At 41.1% G+C, this 18,130-nt stretch overlaps 1 protein-coding gene and 1 non-coding gene across 3 annotated transcripts in view; both read right to left on the bottom strand.

Annotated features, from left to right (window-relative positions):
- The window catches only part of F13A1 (coagulation factor XIII A chain), a 157,374-nt gene extending 140,369 nt beyond the window's left edge, over positions 1–17,005 (bottom strand). For both annotated transcript variants that reach the window (XM_036998363.2, XM_073225174.1), the window contains exons 1-3: positions 16,930–17,005; positions 14,858–15,007; positions 4,453–4,641 (exon numbers count right to left, since the gene is read on the bottom strand). In XM_036998363.2, the coding sequence (XP_036854258.2) occupies positions 4,453–4,641; positions 14,858–14,987 (319 nt within the window). In that variant the 5' untranslated portion in view covers positions 14,988–15,007; positions 16,930–17,005. The remainder of the gene's footprint in view (positions 1–4,452; positions 4,642–14,857; positions 15,008–16,929) is intronic.
- On the bottom strand, positions 2,286–2,413 carry LOC118968372 (small nucleolar RNA SNORA19). The gene has a single exon (XR_005055998.1). It is a non-coding gene; the product is annotated as a small nucleolar RNA SNORA19 (small nucleolar RNA).
- Positions 17,006–18,130: the final 1,125 nt, after the last annotated feature.

Here is an 18,130-nt window from a genome sequence, read left to right as displayed (position 1 = left end):
CTTAAAGGCACGTGTGCTTTGCTTCCTCTTCTCCACCTTTTTACTGAAGGAACAAAAGTAACACCGTGTCTTTTGTGAAAAAGAGGCGGACTTTCAAGGCTATCACATATGCTGTGGCGTCCTGCCCAGACCCTTCCTGCTCAGGAGGGAGGCATCACTTCCCCTGATGCTGCAAGGTGGCGGCTCACAGCTCCCACTGAGTTGCTCTCAGGGGTTTGCCCTCAGCCACAGAGAGCCAGCCACACTAATTACCCCTTCCTGGGGACAGTGTAGCCATGACCAGTCAATGCTAGGAGACAAAAGGCCCCAGCTTCTGCTTCAAGACTGGGTGGCTCTGGAGGTCCAGTCCAGCCCCAGGGCTCCCTGCAGGATGCACCGAGTGCAAGCCCTCCATCTGCCCCACGTGGATACTCTCAGTTCCTCATAGATGTTGACCCCAGGAGCACTCCCCAGTTAACCTTCTCCACACCAATCTCTTCCTCACAGTCCATTTCCTGGGGCCCCAACCTAAGACATCATCATTCTTGTAAGACTTCCCTTGTTATAATTATCTTCTGAATGGTCTGTGAGAGAATCTCAGACTTCATACAAGCCTGATTCAGAGATAAAACTTAGTCCTATCTTCTTAAAATATTTGGCTATACGAGAATTTCTGTGTAGCTGGAACAAAATTGCGAAACAGAACTTACAAATGGGTATTTGACATGTGTGGACTGATGATTCCATCAAAAGTATGTCAAAGCATTGTAATCAAATGTAGTCACATGCACACACACAGAAGAGATAAACAGACTAAGAGACTTACAGAAAGAAATAAAAAATTTTCATCAGATTTTAAACTATTGTTAAAATACTAGCTGTGCATTCCTTTCTCACTTGAAGTACCCATTATTTTAAAATATTAGCAATAATAATTTGTTCCCTAAGAGTAATTAAATTGTGTTTTTTCTTCATTTTGCCTAACATACAGGAATAGTAATTCCGTTTTCCCTTAGGGTCCTCTTTGCTTCTCTTCCACTTCCATTCTGGGTTTCCCCACATTTATATATGAATTTGCACTGTAAATACAAGTAAGTATTCCAAGCATATTCCTCAAGTAGTCAGGGGTCAAGATTTTTTCTTAGAAGGGTTGTGTAGTTTTAGGTTTATTTTTAATTTATTTATATGTATTCCTACATAGATCAGTCAGTTTACAGAGATGCACACATATAATCCTATTATGCTTGCTTTTTTTCTCCCTTCATTGTATGATTCCCTTCCTTTGGCTTCTCCATCTTTTATTTTGGCTACACTCCCACCAAGGAACCCACCTTATCACCTATGTTCTTTTCTGCACTCCTAATACTTCATAGATTAATGCACAAATACAGTTATACACAGTGGAGAAGATCTTAGGTACACTCTCCTATGTTTTGTTTTCTCACCACTCTCTCTCTTTGAAGTCATCTGGCATAGACCTACTTCATTCTTTTTTTTAAAGTAACAATCCATTGTGTTACTATAACAGGATACATTCAACCACTCCACTTCTAAGAGATGTTTATTTTTAGGTTATTTTTTTGTCACTATATAAACAATGTTGCAATAAATAATACCCATCTGTATGAACTCGATTTTTAAATACCTTTGGTATCAATTTCTAAGAGTGGAACTGCTGGTTCAAAGGGCATATGTCATTTTAATATTAATAGGAACTGCCAAATTCATGTCTGAAAAGGTTATAAAATTATACATTTATATCAGCATTGTTTTACTCTATAAACATGCCCCCAACAGATATTGCAGTCTTTTCTAAATTTTTGCCAGTCTGATAGATATTACTTTGATTTGCTTTCTTAGTCTACTAGCGAATTTGAGCATGTTTTCATAAGATTACTGGCCATTTGGATTTTTTCTTTTGTGAACTGTCTCTTCATGTACTTTGCATATTTTTCTATTGTTTGTCTTATTATTTTTTTTAGTAATAATAGTTACCATTTATTCAGCGTTGTTTATGTGCATTCTCATGACAACCATGCTAAGTAGAAATTATATCCATGTTTTCAAAAAAAGAGATAGAAGCTCAGAGTATCTATATTAGCATCAACAGTTCACTTTTTTATAGCTGGAATTTCAATTCAAGGCTATCAACCTGAAACACTATGCTTTAAACAATTATACCATTCCTCAAAAGCATAATCCTCTTAAATCCTAATTTCTTAAGGCCAAAAACCCCTGAAGTTTCACACATTTGTAGATAAAGACCTGCTACTTACCTAATTTATCTGAACACTTGTAGTAAAGTGGTTTGTCTGAAAGAGACTGGGAGCATTACTATTTAATTATACTACTAATTAACCTCAACTATTTGTATAGCACATAAGAAATAACACTGCTCACATACATAAGAGAAAGCAGTTAATGAAATGTGCACTATTGCTTGTCTCTATATTGTCAATTTGTAAGAGCTTTTTGCTTTCTTTGTTAACCTTTGGTCTCTGATGTGTATATGGAATATTTTTCTAGATCTATCTTTGTCCATTGACTTTATTGGTGATATTTGTGGTCATATACTTATATTTTGGTCATTTGGTCATATGTATGGTCACTTGTAGCATTGTGGTATGTACATACTAAATATGTTCACATATGTATAAAACTATATATGCATATGTAAATATATATTAAAAACATATCAAATGCATGTACTTATATGTAAATATATGACATATATACCAAATATATACTAAGATACAAAAGTACAAAATATTAGTTTTTTCAGCATTATTTATTAAAACAACAACAAACAAAAACCAAAACCCACATACTTTCCTTGCTCCATTAAACCAACAACTCTATGAAGTAATCTTATATACTGACATCTCTTTTTGGATTCTCTATTGTGTTCTACTAAATACTATTTATAATATATTCTGATAGATGCTTCTGATAGAAAATGTTCTATTACTATTTCTTTGTACAGTTTCTTGGTTATTGCCAAGTAATTATTCTTTCAGCTGAACTCTGTTATTTTATCCAAGTCCAAAAATAAACCTCCACTGGGATTCTAATTGGAAATGCATTAAACTTATGTATTAATTTTGGAGGACTTAAAAAAACATTGCAATTTCATATACAAGAACATATTTGCCTTTTCACTGGTTTTTCATGTCTTTCATTAAGATTTAGTTGTGTGTTTTCTTACATTGCATAATTTTAGCTACTTTTATATATAGGATTTTTTTTCTTATTTCTATTTCTAGGTTCTTAGTGCTAAAAAAGAGAAAGTCTATTGATTTTTATGTTTATCTTTTATCTAACCATCCTACAATGTTTTATTAATATTGTGCTTTTTTCCTTGAATCTTTTGGGTTTTCTATATATACAATCATAACATTAGCCAAATGTAATTTTTATTTATTTTCCAAAAGATGTTTCCCTTACATTGTTCATTTGCTAAATCATTTAAAGCAATGCTCTTAAAAAAAAAGAATGGTGATAACAGGTTTCTCTAATTTCTTATTATGATTAAAATTATTAATTTTTTGCACTTAGGACACCAAAGGTTATTGGTTTGAGGTCAGTAATGTTTAGTGTAATTGAGGAGATTTCTTCTACTTTTGTTTTATTTAAGGTTTCTTTCTAAAAACAGCTACTGAATATAATCACATTCCTTTCAGTGACTATTGATTTGATTGCCTGATATTTTTTCTTTATTTATGTATAGGATTATATAGACAGATTTCCTGAGATTGAGCCATCCTTGCCTTTTTGTGCATGTGTTTACTTGCTACACTTATAAATTCCTAAAGAAATATTTATTATGATGTGTCAAATGTTAATAACTATAACTTAAAGAGTTCCATGATCAAGTTAATTTGAGAAACACAGAACCAAATAGAGTTAAATGGCACTGCCCAGTACCATTAAGCTAATGTGCATTGTCAACCTCCAAAAGGAGATGGGAGTACAAAATGTTAAATGAACTTTATTTGACTTCTATTTGCTGTGGACCATCCATGGGACTAGATTAGAGAGAACAAGGTTTGGGAAATATTCATATGGAGATTGTTCACTTAGAATAGCAAATAGTTTTAGCACATGAAACTGATTAAATCACGAGGGCAGAGGTAATGAATTAAAATGTCAGATGTAGAAGATGCCAAAACCATTTGGTGAAAAATAATCTAATTAATTAATAGTTTGTACCAATTATACTCACTTTGATTTATACAAGATTTTTCCCTGGGTAGGCCCAAATTATGGATGGCATCATACAGACCCATCTCAGAACACAGGGTGGTCCAGGAGCTACATGGAACCCCAGTTTCAGCTAACTGCTAATGTATGAGTCTAGGCAATGATGCAACCCCTACACTCATATCAACCCCTCTCTACTATGTGATCTCAACTCTCTCTACCATGGGATCACGACTATGATGACATGGGTGATGGCTTGCATGTGGCACTCACCAATGACATATTCCACTCTGAAGAGATCCCTTCTGGGGTCATATGGACGATTGAAGTCAACCTGGATGAGGAAAGGCTGCCCTCTACGTACAATCAAACTGTTGCTGTCATATTTGTCGGTGTGGTGATCCATTTTGTTGGCATCCCATTTCTCCTTGAACAGGTGAACATTCGTGACATTAAGGTAATCTATGCACAAAGAAAGCAATTGAGGGTAACCATTGAGTAATTTTGGTTTAATCAAAAACTCAAGAAACAAGATTATTTTCCCTGAAGAAGCAAGGTTGCATGGTCTTTTGGATAAAACTCTATACAGGGGGTTATAACTCAGTCTTTTGTGACATTCTTGCTTTCAAAGGGGGTTTTTTAAAAATGTTTTCCCCCCTCTCATCTCATTTCAGACTTCATGGTACCTACTGTAACAGACGGAGCGGTGCTGATGATACCGGTCATGTCGGTTCTAGATACTCAGGAGTTAGGACTGCAGTCTTCACCTTCCCAGTCTCCTGCTGGTTTTCCTGCACCAGGAGCTTCCCATCATGACCGCTGCCTCACTATGTCATTAACTAGGGGTAAGCAGGGAATACCCAATTTTCTTGTCTTTAAAAAGGGAGGAACCAAATCTTGCAAAGCCTCAAAGGACAAAGTTGGCCATGAATCCAAAATTCTTCCCTTACTTGAGGAAGGGCCAATTACCCCTCCTTTTGTAATTCCAAAAGTAGATCTGGTTCCCTCAAAGGCAAGAAAGAGAGGGAGCAAGTAGAGAGAAAGGATACTAACATCTCATGGAGACAGGTATGTTTGCTTCCACTTTTCATAAGCAGAAACAAACTTCACATTTCCCTGGGTACTAAACAACCAAACTATACCCTGGTCAGATGCCAAAATCCACAGGTTTTCCCTCTGATGTTTGGAATTGGGAGTGAAAATACCAGCTGTACATTTACTTGAGTCATGATAACACTGCATAAAGGGTAGATGCCCTCCCACCTCTTTCCCATTCACTCTACAAATGATTTCTAAATGTGAAGGTAATCCTAACTACTCATCTCCACCATAGTTTAGAAAACCTAGTCTAGAGACTGATGACTGTGTCTGCATTTGGAGTTCTAAAGTGGCACTGGGGAGACAAAGCTGGGTGGGGGGGCTGTGCACTGGCTCTTGCCTCCCCTCCTTTCCCTGATGCTGTCTGCTACCTGACTGGTCCTCATGGCTATGAACACACTGTGCATGGAGTTCACAGCCACTGAGCTGGTATCCATGCTGGAACATCACCCTGTAAGACTTCAGTGGCTTCCTTTGTTTTTATTCAGAAATTCCATGTAGGATGCCCAGTCTCCTGCAGCCTCATTTTTTCCCCATAGGCAAAACCAAAATGTTGGTTTCATTAAGACTCTCCAGCTCTTTAGTCCAGGAGTCGCTGAAACACTCTTGATTAATTCACAGTCCAGGTAATCCTGAGTTTGAATTTCAGGTCTCATAAATACTTAGGTAAGGGACATTACCTTTCAGAAGCCCGGCTTTCTCACCTTTAAAATCAGGATACTAGCACTAAGAGAATTTCTAAGATTCAAGACATAATGTTGCAATAGATCTGGCACTATGCCTGGCAAACAGTGGAGCCATAGACTTACCTGTGGTTTGTTGAATATGGACTCCGACAGGGCCGTTTTGTATTTCACATGGCATGGCTCAGTAGGCTATTCTGACTGCAGCATTACAGCAAACAGAAAGTGCAAGATGCAGTTTTATTTTTACCTCATCTCAGAACCCTGCTGTAGTACATGGTCCCCTGAAGGGTACTTTCCTTTCATTATGCTGTGGTCTGAAGATGTTTAATTCTCTAGACCCCTCTTATCTAAGTTGTCTTCCCCCTAAGTTCTCTGGCCTTATTAAGGTCGCAATCCCCAGTGTTAAACCAGCTTTGGAAAGAGCTGGAGATTCATAAATGTCCCAGTTGAAAAGGACCTTAGTAATCAACTCACCTGGCCCTCTTTCTTAGCACTGTGCCTTTTAATAATGTTTTGTTTCGTTTTGTTTTAAATATCTAAAATATTAATCCTCAGAAATGGGCCAATCAGTTTTCCATTCATCATCATCAGTGAAGGAATATACTAATATTACAGCCTTACAGAATCTCAGAGGGCAAAGGCACTTTCTAGACTGTCTGGGAGGCCTGCTATGTGCTGCATGAAACATCTTGAAAGCCTACTGTTTCAGCTTCTCTCCTCTGCCCAGGAAACCCACTATCTCACAAGGCAAACAGTCCATTTTCAAACAACTCTGATTATTTGAAAAATCCTCTTAAGTTGAACTGACATCTGCTTCCTTGTAATTTTTCTAACCTCGGATCCTGGTTCTGACATCTGGATAAATATAGAATATATTCTATTCATTTCATCTAGTATTCTTTAGGTATAATAAGCCCGCTATTTGGGTTCCTCTGAGTGGAACATTCTCCATTTCTTCAACTGTTCTATAAAAAATAACTTTCAGAACTTTTACCCATTACTCTGTTCTAGAATATACTCTATTTTTTAAATTTCTCTCTTGTAGTGTTTTTCTTAGAATTAAGTACATGACTTGGGTTATAGTTTTTCCAATGAAAAACAATGAGACCATTACATGTTTCAAGATAAATAGTAAATAGTATATTTCTATTATGCTAGCCTAAGATTTCTTTAGTATTTGCATACTCCACTCTTATTGCTGATTTACATTAAGCATCAGGTGAAGCAAAACCCCTTCTCATGTCATTTCTGTCAGGAGTGGATTAAAATTCAATCCAAACCTCTATAAATCATTCATTCATGCTGTTATTTAGCCATATCTATTAATGCAATTCCTTTTAGCTCAATTTTTAAAGCCTTACATGTATTAATATTAAATTTCACCTTACTGAATTTGGTTAATTTGTCCAAGCTCTAAAGATAATTTTAGACCCTAAGCCTATGTTCAATATATTTAATATCCTCCTTAGCTTCCAGTCCTCCAGGAATTTTACAAGTGTGCTATTTATATTATCATTCAAGGCATGAATATAAATGTTCATTGAGTGAGTCAGTGCCTAATAAATACAGGCTAGATAAATGCACAGTGGAAGGTACTAAAAAAATGAGCAGATAATTACAATATAAAATCATAAATATTCTGATAAAGAAGTATAGGGTCCTAGGTGGGGAAGGGTATCTGGGAGGTACAGGGAGCCCCTAGCCAAGATTAGGGGGCATTCAAGAAGCTTCTTGGAGCAACTAAGGTATAAGTAGTAGTGAGAAAGACAAGCGGGTTATCTAGTAGAGAGAGGGGTAGGGAAGAATGCCTTAGGGAGAGAGGAGGGGAGTGAAGCCTGAGGCAGGAGAGTGTGCCGTTTACTTGAGAAGCTGAAGGGTGATTGCTTGGCTGGAGAACAGCAGTGGGACCGCTGTGGAAGGGCAGGCAGGAGCTGCTCGTCAAGCCTGCTGACCGTGTTAAGGGGTTGGGACTTGAATTGCACTGGCACTCCTGTGAAGAATCTGAAATAGCAACCTGACATGATTTTATATATATATTTACACTGGTTCTGGTGACCGAGTAGAAAACGAATTGACTGTGGCAGTAACGGGGGCAGGAAGGTCAGAGGCCTTTGCAGCATCCCAGGTGAGAGATGTGTGAGTCTGGTTTGCCTGTGAGGAATGGATGCTCTGGTCCTGGGGCACCGCCAGGGTTTGCCTCCCCTCACCACACCCCTGCTCCCATAATAATGTGCCCCTGAAAATGAGTATATTCGCTTTACGCCTTGGCTTCCCAACCGGCTCTATGTCCAGGGAGAGAGAAAGCTGGAGAGAGAAATTTCAAGTATTTCTTTAGTACTTAGTTTTTATTGCAAATGAAAACTGACTTTCCAGTTTCATATACCTGTCTGGTGAACCTGGCTCGTGTCTAGTGGGTCTGGCTGCAGTAAGTGTATCCTTGAAGTAGTGGAGTGCAGGACAAGTTCTGTGGGATAGTGATAGGTACTGGGAAAAAAAGCATTCCATGGTCCATGGTTAAACCTATTTGGGAAATGCTGGCTTAACCAAATTTACCACTCTTTGCAAAAGAGTGGTAGTGGATTAAATGAGAAAATCCTACATTCCCTGTCTTCCAAAAGACAGGCTTGCTTCTCTTTGCCTGGATTTCTACAGATTGGTGGACTCTTTCTCCTCTTGATTCCCAGAATATATTTTTCTTTTTCTTAAAAAAAGAAAAATCTATCATTAACCACTTTGCATTATCTTAATATAGGTGACTTTACCTATGGGACTATAAACCCTTTGAGGACCAGACCATGTCTTAAATATCTTGTCACCATGTGTGGGACAAAGTGCAGCAGTGCCATTGTAATTATGCTACTTTTCACTTTAGGCAAATCTAATACCTAAAAATTTGGAACTTGGAGTTGGTTATTCATTTTTAAATTGATTATTTCTTTTATCATAGGATTTACCATAGGAGTCCATTAAATATCATTTACTAGAAAATTTCATTCTTAAAATATGCTCATTTCAGGGCTGTATATATATATATATATATATATATATATATATATATATATATATATATATTGTTTAAGACTGTATCTATATTGTTTAAGTGATGTGAGGGTTTGTAACATGAGGCTTCCAGCCCAGCAGTTTTGTTTCGGATTGGCATAAAAGTGCCACGTCTTCATAGCTCACCTGCATTGTTTATAACAAAGGGTAGGCAGGGTGCTAATGAATTCTTTTGAGAATATAAAACCAAAGCCAAAAAAAACCTCATGGGTTTCATAGTGAAAACATAAAAATATGTAAAATAGATGAAGAATTTGTTTCAAAATAATGTGGTCTACCTTATGATTTTGATAACATTTAATTCTAACTTGGGAGTTTTTCAACTTTTTCTAAGCAAGCTCCTCATTTTCTATTAATCACATCACTCTAGCAAGTTGATGACTCCAGGAAGAAAGAAAAAGAAATCATAGGAAATCACAGCGGTACTCTGGACAAATTAAGGCAATAAGTAAAATTTCCCTGTATAATATGTTAAAATAAAAGTCCACATTAAATAATTCAAACTAAGAGAAAAACATTTCATTTAAAAAACAAAACTTGGCTAAGACATGGAAGATGAAAAGCTACTCTGAGAATTCAAGTGTTTAAAGAAATAATATTCCAGACTTTAGCCAAATGTATAAGACATCCAGAAGGGTACAGGCAGGGTGGTCTGTCCTTTAGGTGGAGAGGGAACGACAGCCCTATTGCCCTCTCCCCGATGGAAACTCCTGATAGGTTGATGGGTTTATTAGGGGCTGCTCCACGTACTGGGGGATAAAGTGAGGTCCCAGTGTCACTGGTTAAAAAACATTTCTGTCATTGCTCATGGATAATCCCTCACACATCAAGCCAAGTATTTGATTCTGATAATAGCAAGTACTGTATGGATGGCTCATAAACTATAACAATAGATATAAAAATATCACAGTTCTTCCTATTGTCCATTTTGCTTAGTGTTGCCCCTGCTCACATAGTAAGTACTCAGCATATATTTATTAAGCTGGCATCTGGATTTTTGCTTTGTTTTTCGGATCCACAAGACAGAGTTTAGATTGAAAGCGCCCTCTCATCACCCAGGCTCCGTTTGCCACAAACAGGAAATGACTTTGCCTCTCCCTGTCGAAGCCCAGTTCCTGGCAAAACATTGCTAAGCTACTTTTTTAAAGAGAGATACTATAGCTTGAAATTTGGCAGCTTGCTCTTTCAAAGTGACAGCTTTCAAAAAGTCTACCTAACACAATTCAGTCCAATTCCAAACACATCAGAAAATGGGCTGTTAAAAAAAAACTCTCTCCTCATGAGCCAGCTGCCCTGCTGTCCTCCTACCCTTTCCCTAATAGGAAAAAAATGGATTCGTTTCTCCTTAGGTTGTAAAAATATTCTTCAGAAAATGATTATACCTGTCACAGACGGACTCTTGAAAGAAGTTAAATGTTTCGGTTCATATCCTAGGAATTCCCTAGGGAACTGAATTCTCCATGCAATCTTTGGTAATATTATTACCAAACTATAGGCATAAATACTGCCCATGAGGAAGTAGGTCTGCTTATTGTGCAAACAACAGGATAAAGGTTCCTTTTTCATGTTTCTTTTGGATACTCCAAAATTTAAAGCATCATTAATTAGAACGATTAAAAACATTTTCTTAAACAGCTTATTGTTTTTTAACCATTGTTATTAAAATGTGCTGTAGTATAAAATATATCAGAAATGATCAGCTTCTAAGAGAAAGCTAGAATAAGAGAAATGAGACAAACACCTTCCTCAGGTACTCAAATCCCTCTGTTTTACTTTTCTTCAAGCCTGAGGTGTCTCAACACCCTCCAAATGTATTTCCTTCTCTCCGTTAAAATTACCTTTAGAAAACATAATTTCAATTAGGTCATTTTACTATTTAGAATCTTCTGCAAGTCACCCATTAAGTAGAGGAGGAAAGGTTAAGGTCTTTAAGACCTGTTATGGTGGGATCCCTGTCTACTTTTCTGATGCTCATCTCCCCTCTCTTGTTCTCACTACTTGATACATACTGTTCCCTCTGCTAGAAATGCCTTTCCATGCACTTGTCTACTTGAAACACTCCTATTCATCCTCTAAAACCCAACTCAGATGTCCTTTCATCAAAAGCCTTCCTTACCCTCCTTCTCACTCTACCCACACCACTAGTGTTCCTTTCTCCATTATTTCACTGCATTTTGCATAATCTCTGTTACAGTCTGTGTCTTACTGATTTGCAGTGATCCTTTCTTTGTTTCATCTAATAGGCGGAGAGTTGCCTGAGGCCAAGGATTGACTTACTCAACCTTGTCTCCCCAGAGAGAGGCTGGCACATGTCTGACACATACGTGGCAGTTGTTAAATGTTTTTCCACAGACCTAGTGATGGGATGAACTAGTTCTATACAACATTATTTCTTAATCATACATTGAATGCCTTTCTTAGTTTTTCAGTAATTTTGAATCCAGAGAGGTTTACTCTGCACAAAGGGGAGATTGGTAATTAGTTAGTTAATTAGTTGATTTAGATCTGACAAGCAGTGGTGGGAGGGAGGAGTTGCTCAGAAAGACATAAGATCCCATTAGTCTGAAATATACTAGCTCTTGCATTTATTTGATGCTTTAATGATCCAGATTTGTTTTCCAGTTGTATTTATTGCATTAGACCTGTTAGATAAGTATTATAATTACTGCTGCAAATTATCAGCAATGGTTAAAAACGCAAAGTGAAACTAGCCTAAGAACATACAATTATCTCCTGGAACATTACATCTCCTGCTAAAATAACCTTTGAGGCCAGGAAGGCTGTAGAAATGCCAACTGAGCACACAGAATAGTCTATTAGAAATAGGTGCAAATCCAAATATCTATGTGAAAATCTTCCTCAGCTACAATTGATTTCCAATGGTGGCATCAAGGATACCTAAAAGCGTGTGAGGATGTCAAACCCCACCACTGATTGGCTGGTCCATCTTCTAAGATTCAATTATAACTTCATGTATTTCAGTTTTTCTTAAATATTGTGCTGCTGCATAGGAAGAATCTTATGTGAGTTTATATATTTTGAAATACATGCTTAATAATTCTTAACAAAATATTCACTAAAGTCGCAAAGTAAGGGTATTCTACACACTCAGTATGTATTATATACACCGACCACCCAAGGACTAATCAAAATGAAAAATCTGGTATTTCCCCTTTTTCCTCCTCTTACATCTCTGCCCTTCTGAGTCCGTTTCGGTTTCACAAGAGCAGGCTGCTAAAGGGGAACTTTGGAAAAAAGCTTCTATTGAAACAAATGAAGAGAGAAAATCTGATTTAGGGCTTTGTGTTCCTGGATCCAAAGCCATCCTTGCACAGGGGATCAGGGAAATACAAGTCCTCTTGGAGGCCACTAGTGGCCAATACATGAACTGCAAGAAGATGGCTTTTAAACTTGTGTAACTAAGCTTTAGCAGGGAGGACTGGGGAGAACTTGTATTTAGTGTCAGAAAATCCACTTTCCATATAAGTAAATAGAAATTTGAAATGAAAAAGATAATTAGGGGATGGGCCTTCTTGGTCAGATGGTTTGTACACTGGTATTTGTTTTTCTGTCCTATGCATCTGGGGCTTACTGCAGTGTTTCCTAGGTTCAGAGACCCTATCCTCAGCACGTAGCACTTAGCTCATTTGTGTGAGAAATAAAAACTCAGTTATTACAGATGCATGCTTGTTAAATCTGGGACCTGTTACTGATAATAAGAGCATAATGACTCTAGGTTTGATGAGTCATTCAGTTCTCAAGTGATCGACTGTTTACTCATTCCACGAATACTCACTGGCCACTCACACTCTTATGCCAGAGCCTGTAATAAGTATCCCAGAACGTCACTCGGGTTGTGGATATATATGATTGCCAAGCAAATCATGGCTGATTTTTCAAAATAATTGAATTCAATATAATTCCCCACCCCTGCCTCCGAGAACAAATTAACAAAAAAATAGCAATCCCGTATTTTTAAAAATTGATCTACCTGCTGAAGTTCTCCAACAGTTTTGATTTTTTATTGGCAAGAGTTCGTTCAGCTCTCAGACACTTAGGGGATACAGGCTGTACATATTCCCCTCAGAAGCAAGGGCTCCCTGCAAGGGGCTCCCCACCTGGAGGGGTGTGGTCATTTGTACATGTCCTGTGGGTCAAGTAGTCTCACAGGCACTGGTCGTTGGGTTCTTGTGACAACTGTGAAGTAGGTGTTGCTTCCATTTTGTTGATGGGGAAAGTGAGGCTCGGGGCACTCACACAACTTGCCCTGGATCCCAGGGAAAGCAAGTGGCAGATGTGAAACAGGAACTGAGGTTTTCTGAGACCTGGACCAGGTGGCTCTTTGTTATACTTCCCTGCCTCTGTGAAGGTTCACATCCTCCTCACCCATCTTGTGCCTTTTCTCTGTTCTTCTGGCCCTCACCTCCTGTCACCTTGGCCCCCTTCCTAGAGACCAGAGTCTTCTCGGCCAGAGGGAAATTTTGCTAGAACACTGAGCACACCAAGGTAGCCTGGTTGATAATTTGATGTCTGCAGGCCTTCCAATTTTGTTTACATTCTTAAGAAAAAGGAAAGAAAGAATTCCAGGCTGGGCAGCGAGGAGTAAACGTCAACTATTTGCTTTGGCCTCAGCTTCCTAATCTATAGCGTGGCGGGTTAGATGAGTAGATGAACAGCTCGGTTCTGTGGCTCTAATGGTGGAGTCTTAGAGAATGCATCACCCAGATGGCGGGGGAGTGCAGAACTACATGCTTATAAGCTTGCCTTGGCCCTTCTGCTCCTCTGAAGATGCCCTTCTGTTTTACAATCTGCGTCTCCCACGCACAGAGGGCACCCCATGATGGCAATGAGTCTCTCTCTGTTTTCACAACTGGATACCAATCATCTAGATAGGATAGCAACACAATCAAACCTGTCCAGAATACCTGGGTAGTTCTCTGATTTGCTGAACTTGTTAATAATCAACATTATCCTTTCTCTTTGCTTTCCCCAGCTGATCTCTTTCTGACAGAGGTGGATGACCCACACACCACAGGGCGATCGTGGGCACTTAGCCCAGCAGGTGGGTGTTTACGTCCCAGTGAAACCTACCACAGAGCACCTTCAGGAGCAAAAGCGGTTTGATGCATGCATGCTACTGACAAAAAGTGCCCCCTGCTAAATGCCATTCAGGGACATGATTCTGAATGTCCCCGCCATAGCCCAAGGGAATGGCGTCTGTGTCACCAAGCCACCACTGACACTGGGCCCTGCCACAGCTGACAAGGCTGAATGGAGGTCTACTGCTGGCTGCTGCTCCCAGAGCAGGTCCCCTGGGATCAGTGACGGTGAGAGCAGGGACACAGCTGCCTCACGGGCTCACCAGACTGCTCTGGAGAGAAAGAGAGCGCTTCCGTCCCCATTACTGTCAGAGTCTGGCATCTCTTGCCAGCTCTGAAATTCACAGCAATGGATGGAGGAGGGAGGAGGACAGAGGCACAAGCCAGACAACCAAAACAGCTACAATATTTTAGAAGTGGAAACTTCCAGCTAGAGAATATTCTTAAAAACAGAACAGTAGGGCTGGAAGAGGCCTCAACCAAACCAATGCCTCTGTTTGGTGGATGAAATAGCTAAGAGGTGGAGGACAAAGAGACTTCTCTGGGATTACAAGGCTACTAAGTGGCAGAACTGGGACAGGAATCCAGGTCTTTGCTGTTTTTACCACTCAACAGAGAGTTTTGGAGTCCTTTCTCTAAAACCAGACTCTGCCAGGGGGCCCTCTTTTGTGGCTCAGTGGGGCAGAGGTGCAGACAGAGGGCTCTGGCAGAGGAGCAGCAGGGGTGAGCCTGTACCTTGCGGAATGACGCCCCGGGGCCCCAGCCCCTGCACCTCCGTGGTGGGAGGGTCGTTCTCTGCTGCATTGGAGTTGTTGGGGGGGACAGCTCTCCTGCCCCCAAAGGTGGTCTCCGAGGTCTCTGACATTCTCAGCTTCACAAGCTCTTCTGGGAAAAAAAGGAGACAGAGGAAAGCAATGTGCAGTGAGTTACATTTGAGATAAGGATTCAAAAATAGAGAGCCATATCTGTGTGATAGCACTTGAGCAACACATTTTGGGTTTTGCATAAATAAAACTTGAGAAGTGGCAGTAAGGAGTTGTCTAATGATAGAGTACAGCCCCTCAAAGATCTTGGGGAGATTTTCTGTTTGTCAAAACATATGGAAAGCAGAAGAAAAGGGGCCTATTTGAAAAAAAATGAACAATGTAAAAGATTTTGGAGAGTAGGGTTGTCATCCTCATTATCCCTAAAGGCAACTGTCATGTGCATGTACATATATCCGTTTCATATAGACTTAGGAGGCCTAAGTCACTTCTAAGAATAAACTCACACAACTATGCCCAGATAAGTGGTGTCCTCTAAAACATTCATATTTGCAATTTAATTCAACCAATATTTAGTGAGGGCCTACTATGTGTGGGGCTGTGATCTAGGTACTTGGGATACATGAGAGAACAAAACAGGATTCTTCCCCTGGGTTGCTACCAGCCTTGTAGGGATTAGGGTGAAACCCAAAATTTTCAGAAGTAAACAGAAGGGTATGAGAAGGTGGTAACTGCTTTGGAGCTAGGACCACATGAGCAGGATAAAGAGATAGAGGGTGTGCATAGGTGAGAGGAAGGGTGCCTGCAATTTTAAAGAGGACTATAAATAGCCTGTTCTCTAAACTCACTTGGTCAGTGGTGGTAACCCTGCCCTTGCCCCAAGCCTGCTTCCCCTTCCTTTGCAGTTTGTGCAGGCAAAGGGCCAGTTTCAACACCACACACCTTACTGTTGGGCACTGACCAGGACTTGTTGACCAACTGACTGAATGAAGGGAGACCTTGTTTCTGGCCCAAATGAAGCTTTCCCCTTGATCGCTGGGATTTCCCAGCCATGACTTCTGCTTATTTGGCTGTTTTCAAAAACCAGACATGCCCTCAAAAGATGAAGAGCTGCTACTGTTAAAGCAACTAGAGGAGACTGTTCCAGAAACGTGTTGAGCAAAGGCAGTCACATCTGGAGACAAGAGAACCACCTCCTAAGTCATGTGGTCTTGGAAGGAGATGGCATGTTTGGAAGTGTGAAGTCTGAATTGTTATCTATAAACAACCATCAACATTATTCACCATCTCTAGTGAACTGAGGGGAAGGCAGCCGCGAGAGATAAAGGGTTAATTGTGGCAGGATGGCAGGAACAAGCAGTCCTCCGGAGGGAAAGAGCAAGGGTGGGCTGTAGGATCACTAGGGGCCAGAGGGTTGGGGAAGAACAGTGCAGAGCAGGCCAGGAGCCCGCTGGGGGAGAACACTCCTAAAGCGGAGAACCAGGAGCCCCAGGGGCTTGCCAGGCCCAAGAAGCTGCGCAGGCCTGCCTGGGTGAGTGCAGGGGCTCAGAAGCACCACCTTCTGCCAGCTCAGCGGGCAGGGGGCTTTCCGAGTTCAGCGCCCGCACTGAGGTGGGGGAAGGGCATGCGCAGGGAGGAGACCGAGCCCAGTGGATCACGGATCCTGGTAACAGCCAAGCAGGTGTTCTTACCTGGACCCCCTCCCTCTGCTTCCAGCCACTTGCGTCCCTTGAGGAAAGGGGGCCTGTCCCTTGGGAGAAGCACTTCTAACTCCCTCATTCCCATTTGAAAGCCTTCTTAGAAAGCTGCACCTTCAGAAAAAGCTTCGCGGGGTACCTGAGAGAAGTCCTTGCTTAGAAGTGGGGCTGGATAGGGGCAGAACGATTGCAAGTGGAGCTGCCTCTGCCCCCAGGCCCCCTGCACCCAGAGCGGCCACCCTGAGGGATTGCGGGGAAAACCGAGGGACGGGGTTGGGGCACCCAGCGGGCCGCTGGGTCCTTGCGCGCAGGCTGCGGTGATGCTGGGCAAGGCTCTGGGGCTTACCTGCGGTTCCCTCCGAGGTACCCTAGCGCAAGCTGGCTCTGTGCGGCTCAGGGGTACTTCCTCCAAAGGACTCAAGAAAAACGACAGGAAAGTTGGGCCTTAAATAACTTCCTAGCAGCCCCCGCCCAACTCCCCCGTCCCACAGGGTTTTCTCCTCCCCCTTCTTGACAGCTGGAGCCAGCAAGCAGCTTCTAGGACTTTCTGTTTACTTCTGCCATGCTGCTCTGCTATCCTGGCATGCACCTCCTCTGCCCACCCAGGCCCCCCTTCCTCCCAATGACCCAGCCCCTTCTCCTCACCACCCCCACCAGCAGTTCTGTAGCCCCTCGGGCGAATGACCCTGCGGTGTCACCCACGGGCTCTTTCCCTGTGGTCAGAGCAATGGGAGGATCCTCCTTCACAAAGGAACGTTTTTGCCATCCAGGATTATGAAGTTGGCTGGGATGACTTGGCAAAAGGGAAGGTTTGCCCTGCCGCAGACAGGTCACAGACAGCTGCGACCGTGCATCAAGCAAGGGCAAGTGTCCTTCCTGTGTCAATAAGGCTGAACGGCATGGTCTATATTCTTGAACCATGGAGGGGGGGGGGGGTGGCCTCAGCCTCCACCTCAAGGCCAGACTTCCTGCAATGCCTGAGGGAAGATGAATAAATACCTTTAAGAGTGCCCCTCAAATTAGAAAATAACACTGGGTTATGCTGAAAACCATTTTGGTTTGTCTTCAAATAATTGGAGAAAAAGAAAAGAAACCTTTCCTCTAAAATTTTCCACATTTTTTTTCTGAGTTTTTGTGTTTCCAAATACTTCAATCACTGTTATTTCTAAACTTTTACTGTCTTCAAATATCTGACCATGCCGTTTATCTAATTGTATACATAGAGGGGAAAAACGGTGTCATTGGTTAGGAATTCTCCTAATTTTCTGTTACCAAATCTATGAACTTGCCTGCAACTTTACCCATCTTCCCCCTCTTTCTTCCTGTTACTAACTTGGGAAAGGCTCCCACCCACCCCCTTGTCCATGACCAAGTGTGCTGTGTTCCCCCTGTCTGTGCACCATGTCCCCTTGTTCTCCAGGGCCTTGCTGTGCCACTTACCCATTTTCCCCTCCATCTCAGAGATCCCACTCTCCATCAGCATTTTACCCAACTTCAAGCCAAGTCTCTTTAATATTTTTTAAACCCTCCCTCAACGCCCCCCACCC

Source organism: Manis javanica, chromosome 16, assembly GCF_040802235.1.
Source record: "Manis javanica isolate MJ-LG chromosome 16, MJ_LKY, whole genome shotgun sequence".
NCBI lineage: Eukaryota > Metazoa > Chordata > Mammalia > Pholidota > Manidae > Manis > Manis javanica.
The sequence above is the reverse complement of the archived record's forward strand: the minus strand, read 5'-3'. Positions and strand labels throughout refer to the sequence as shown.